Below are 6,000 nucleotides of genomic sequence, written 5' to 3'. Positions count from 1 at the left end.
GGGGCTAGGAGCCCCAGCAGGGACCATTTGGCCCCCATTGGGGGACAGTACTCCCTGTTGGGGGGGCTGTACCCATTGTGAGAGTGCCGAACCCCCTGTTGGTGGTCTGAACCCTTTTTGGGGGGCTGAATCCCCTTTTTGGGGGCCAAACCCTTTGTGTGGTGGAAGAAACCCCTGTTGCGGGGGCTGAACCCCCTGTTGGGGGGCCGTAGCCCTTGTGTGGGGAACCAGCCCCTTGTGTGGGGGGGCAGCAAAATACGTATTCATAAAATCATGAAACCTGTATTTAGAGTTCACTTTATTATTATGATAAGAGACTTGCTTTAACACTGTAGATATATCAATAAAACATTGTCCAACTGACCGCTGCCTCTGTCTCACTCTCTTTACATTGGTCTTTTGTTTTACTTGTGGAGGAACATGGATATGGTGGTACTCTAGAGAGTGATTTTGGGATTTTTTTTAATTAGGGATTTTTCAGCTTTCCAATAGGGAACACCAGAATTCCTGCTAGGGAGGCCAGGGGCAGGACCCTGCTTGCTCAGAGCTGACACCTTGGACCCATCTGGCTGTGGCTGATCTCCAGGACAAATGGGGCCAGGAGGACATGATTTGACAGTTCAAAGCAGGCCACCTCACCCCGAACAGCTGCCCAAATGGCCAGGCATGGGGGCAGAAATGGCAGTAGTGCTGGACAAATGCAACCCTGCAACCACAGTCCACTGGCAGCTGGCCCAGAGGGGCAGATGCCTCTACTGCTTCTGCAGTCTCCATCTGAGTCTGGCACGTGCACAGCAGGTCACTTCCAGGCACCATCCTCCACTGCCAGAATGCTGCAGTGGGTAGAGGGTGCAGGGAACTCTCAGGACTGCTTCAGCAGTCCAGCTGGCACAAGGGGTAGTGTCCCCAGGTACCAATTGGCTGGGTCCTGAGAGCTAGTAGCCTTGAGCTACTTGCCAGGGAGGCTTTTTATACTGCTGGGGCCAGGACAGGGCAGCTTTTTATATTGCTGAGGACAGCACAGGTGCTGGCCCTGGGCTCTAGCTCCCTCTGGCTGAAGATCCAGGAGGAGCCAGGCAGGTTTATTTTGCCCCAAGTGGCACAATTTGCTCCACAACAGAGTGCATGTCTGAGCATGTGTGCTGAAGCAAAAAGCCCCAGCTCAAATTTGCACCATTTCTATTTGAGCTGCTCCAAGCGCACGTGCCCACTGTAGCTACATCATGGCAATTAATGCTGACACTGTTTCCTCACTGCCAAATTTCTAGATGCATAGGGAGCCCTATGGGCCAGGTGACTGGGGCCACGTGCCAAACTGCACCAATTTGCAGGGTTGTGCTGTGCGTGGATCCAGCACACAGGACCAAGGCAGTGCACCAGATCACACCTGTGGACTGACCCTGCACTGGATCCAGCCTGTGGAAGGACCCCTCCACAGGATCAAGCCCACAAACTGGCCCTATGTCACACAGCCTTCTGGAGAGGAAGTTTGAGCACCACTGTATTAGAACATCTTACAACACAGAGAAGGTTCACCAATTAACTCTTGGAAACAATTTCCTAAAAACAAAGCCAGAAATTACACGTTGACATAGGAACGCTACAGTGCAGAAGCACAGCTGATTCACGTTTCCTTTTATATAAAAGTGATTACAACTAACCTCATAGACTGGGCTTGAGGGCTGCTTCTCTTCAGCTGGCTGTGGAACAGGAGATGGAGGTGGAGTTTGTTTTTTGGCTTTAGCTTGTTCCTTCATCAAAAAGAAAAGAACAGAACAATTAAGCCCTTAAGTTTTATCTGTGTTTGACTCACTGAAACAGTATGACTACAAACACTTGCTGATAAACAACTTGCTCTGGAATCTAGGAGGCTGGGTGACAAGTGTGGCTCTGTAACTTGAAATCCCCCCAACCAAGACTTGACCTATGGAGAAAGATTTGGTCCTCCCTGAATTGCATCTGAATTTCATGGAAAATGTGGAAACCTACTCCATAAATGGAGAATCAAAGAGAGTCTGGATTGCAATTTTTGTGGTGCTATTTTTCAGACTGTGCAATACATCGTGGACCACTGCCCGATTAGATCACTTAATGGCAATCTAAAAGCAACCCATGCAGCTACCACTGAAGCAGTCAAATGGCTATGAAATTTAAATATTAATCTATGAATGTTGTAATCCTAAAACGTCATATGAAAGAGAGGGAGAATTGAAATTAGCTCATATACAACTGCTTATATGGTTCTACTGGGCATGAGGTACGCAAATGAACAGTGGACCTAGCACTAGATATAGAGGATGGAACCAGGGAGGCAGAAGCAGCCATACTATGTCAGATTATTCATACTCGAAAGCTAACACACTTAAATGAAGCATTTTGTTCGGCTTTTTGGCACACTACTATAGCAGCTGCACCCTCTCAATATTCAGTGGTTTTATTCATGATTCAGGTCTCATATCCCATTTTAGTGCAAGTCTAAAGAACTTGATACCACATGTTCCAGTTAGAAGAGTGACACGGTCCTTGATGATAAACAACTTTTTAAGTGTTCTCTGGCATTAATCAGCTGACAAAGCAATAGATTTTTGAATGATTGGGAAAGTTAAATCCTGTCACACTGTAAGCTGACTTACCAAAAGGTTTCTATGTAAATTAGAGGTGCACTGATAAAGATTTTCTTGGCTGACACCGATAAGCGATTATTAACCAGCCATATCAGCTGATACCAACCCAATAGCCAATTTAAAGCCCAGCAACTTGGAGAGCAGCATCCAGACAATAAGTTTGTGGGAAAGGGTAGATTGAGGCCCTCATGGTGAGGAGGGAGTGGGGCAGGGGCTATCCAGTCTGGGCAGTGAATGGGACCTGGGGCCTGGACAGGGATGGAGCTGCAGGCAGCTCATCCAGGGGGAGTTGAGGGGTTGGGGGAGAGAGGAGTGGGGGCGCTGCTCACCCACTGCTGCTCACACTCCTGGATGTGGATTTGTGCACAAGGACAGGGTGGGCTCCCCACTGCGGGCTCAGGGCCAAGGCCTGTGCCAGCCTCTTCCTGGCGAGGGCTGGGCCTGCGTTCAGGTTGAGTGGCAGTGGCACTGCAAGGGGTGGTTATGTGGGGGCTACAAGGAATTTTGGGGTGGCCCAAGAGCTGAATGCCCTAAGCAGGGGTGGCACCACAATAGCTGCCCCAAAATTCCCCGTAAATCCCCTGCAGCCACCCTTCCCAGTGCTGCCACTGCCCACCCAGCACAGCCGAGCCTGCCCAAGCCCCACAGCCCCTGAACCCACAGCAGGCAGCCTGCCTCCACTCTGCACACAAGTCTGGGAGAGGCATGACTCCCATGCCTCCACTGGGGGAGCTGCCCCCCGCCCAACAAGCTGCCCATGGCTGTATCCTGCTCCTGGCCCTGGGGTCCTATTCCCTGCCCCACTCCTTCCCTCACTAGAGGGACCTCTCCAAGCTGCCAGGCTACATTCCTGGCATTGTGCATGGTGGTTATGCACATGCATACAGCATTTATCAGTGACATTATTGGCAAAAAAAAAGGCGATGGCCAATAACGTTAATTTTCCCGTTATCAATGCCAATCTGATATGAGACTGATATACTGATGCACCTCTAATGTAAATAAAGGCAGCATTACCAGCACATTCTGCAACACAAGAGTGTGAGTCTGGGGCTGACCGACTAGTTTGGAGCTTCAGGAAGGCCACAATGTGCCATGTTATCTTGACCGAGGTGTGATCTACAGAGCTTTTTCATTTTAATTTTTGGAATTGAGGGGGTATTAAAAAAACAAACAAACAAACAAAAAACAAACACAAGAAGTTTTACAGTACTTTTACCTTTTTTTTTCCCCCTCAAAGCTTAAGAGGCAAAGCCTCCCCCAACTACCTAGCTGACAACATCTACCTACAATACTCAGAAGAAACAACTTACGCCTTTTGGCAGCAAAGCCAGTAAGTTTTCCTCTTGTATACTTCAGCTCATTAATACAACAGGTTTTCAGAAGCACACAGAACAAGTATTTGGTCTGGCAATGGCCTTGCAAAGACTTTCTTCTTTACTATTCCCTTATGATAAGAATATAAATGACATCCTGGGTGAGACCAGTGATCCATCTAGCCTTGTATCCCATCTCTGACAGAGTCAGAAGTGGACACTGCAGAGGAAAAGCGCTGAACCAGGTATACCTAGACTGATCTATGTCCTCCCTGTTCATTACCCTCCTTGGCATCCACATTACTGGTTTAGAGGTGCCAGACGAAACATTTCCAACCATTTTGTTTAATAGTTATTAATAGATATATTGTCCAAGCATGTGTTTTGTCCCTTTTTTGAACCTGGCTATGCTATCTGTAGGGCTTTGAAGGCCCAGCTCGCAGTGTGAGCTTTACACTTTTAATCTTGGAGCTCCCCCAGTGCACCCGCCACCCTGCTGCTGAATGGTAGTGGGGCCCTGTCAGCTCCGCTGCTTGCTCCTGACGGCTGGGAGGAAATAACCAGGGTTTTAAATATGCCATGGTTTTTGCCTCCCAGCAGCAATCAGTGGGACACAAAAACCACAGCATATTTATAACCACGGTTTTCTCCTCAGGTCATCAGGAGCGAGCAGTGGGGCTGACAGGGCCCCTCAGCCAATCAGTGGCAGGGTGGTGCAAAGGGAGAACTCCAAGATTAACGGAGATGCTGCACCATGAACTAATTTCAGTGGCTGCCCCGTAGTTGTAGTATTCTGGGACTTGGAGAAATAACAGTTGCCTTTTCATTTGGTCCACCTCCTTCACGATTGTATAGACAATTACTGGGGGGCAGGCAATTATTTTGGGAGGAGGGCCACTTAGTGAGTTTTGGCAAGCCATTGAGGGCCGCATGACAGGCAGCCAGGGGCAGATAAATATTAATTTTCTAAATTTTTTAGGGGCCCCACGAGCCAGACAGAATGGCTTGGTGGGCCACATCTGGCCTGTGGGTTGCATTTTGCCCACCCCTGCCTCTATCATATCCCCCTCAGCTTTCTCCTTTCCAGACTGAAGACTCCTAGCCTTTTTTGCTTTCTCCCGGTATGGCAAGTCCTTCATACCCCCGATCATTTTGCTTGTCCTTCTCTGTACTTTTTTTCTCAATTCTACTATATCCTTTTTAAGATGTGGAGATCAGAGTTGCACATAGTATTTAAGTTATGGATGAACCATGAATTCCCACAGTAAAATAAACATAAAAGTAAGAATAGTCTTTGCCCAAAAAAAATAAGATAAAAGGTGTGGTTGGGCGGGGGGGGGGGTGTAACATTGTATCTATTTAAGTTCTTTGGTAATAACAGGAATAATAAATCTGGTTTCCCCTGCAGGACACAGGATTAATCCCACACCACAACTCAAACAATCTGCACCAATGCATAAGCTAAAATGCTTGCATAAAGTATGAATCACTGGGGTATGAATGTGATGGTTTCAAGAATCATGCCAGGGCTAAACCATATTTCCTTCATTTCCAATTCTGGGAATCCATTATCTATTCTAACTATTCAGGGTGGTAAAGGACAAAGCTGACGGTGAAGAACTGCAAAAGGTTCTCAAAGCTGAGTACGTAACAGATGAAATACAATACTGATTAACAGGGAGTAGGGGAGGGGCACCTATGCGGCACAGCAGGGGAACGGTGCCTGCAAGAAGTGTGGCCTGAGAGATCTATGGCTCATGCTGGTGTGGCCTGTGGACTACGTAGTCCCTGCCTCCTTCAGTAGCTGGACAGCCTTGCTTTGGAGGACAGATATTTCCTTTTCTCACACTGAGCTCAAAATCCACAAGAATTTGCACAATAGGAATTTGAATCTCACTTACTTCTAGCTTCCTTCTGGCCTCCTCCTGTTCTTGTTTCTCTTGGGCCATTCTTTGAGCTCTCTCAGCTTCTGCCTTCTTTTTATCTTCCTGTTCCTTTTCCTTAGCTAGATTTTCAAAGTTTGCTCGGATGCTGCTTGCTTTACTATTCACTGCAACATT

General features: G+C 47.7%; 1 protein-coding gene across 4 annotated transcripts in view; it reads right to left on the bottom strand.

Annotated features, from left to right (window-relative positions):
- Positions 1-6,000, bottom strand: part of CTTN (cortactin) — a 35,899-nt gene that overhangs the window by 5,979 nt on the left and 23,920 nt on the right. For all 4 annotated transcript variants that reach the window (XM_019551762.1, XM_019551761.1, XM_019551764.1 and 1 more), the window contains 2 exons: positions 5,842-5,990; positions 1,662-1,751 (listed from right to left, as the gene is read on the bottom strand). In XM_019551762.1, the coding sequence (XP_019407307.1) occupies positions 1,662-1,751; positions 5,842-5,990 (239 nt within the window). The remainder of the gene's footprint in view (positions 1-1,661; positions 1,752-5,841; positions 5,991-6,000) is intronic.

The sequence above is a fragment of the Crocodylus porosus genome, unplaced genomic scaffold (genome assembly GCF_001723895.1).
Source record: "Crocodylus porosus isolate Cpor-Errol unplaced genomic scaffold, CroPor_comp1, whole genome shotgun sequence".
NCBI classification, from domain to species: Eukaryota; Metazoa; Chordata; order Crocodylia; family Crocodylidae; genus Crocodylus; species Crocodylus porosus.
The sequence above is the reverse complement of the archived record's forward strand: the minus strand, read 5'-3'. Positions and strand labels throughout refer to the sequence as shown.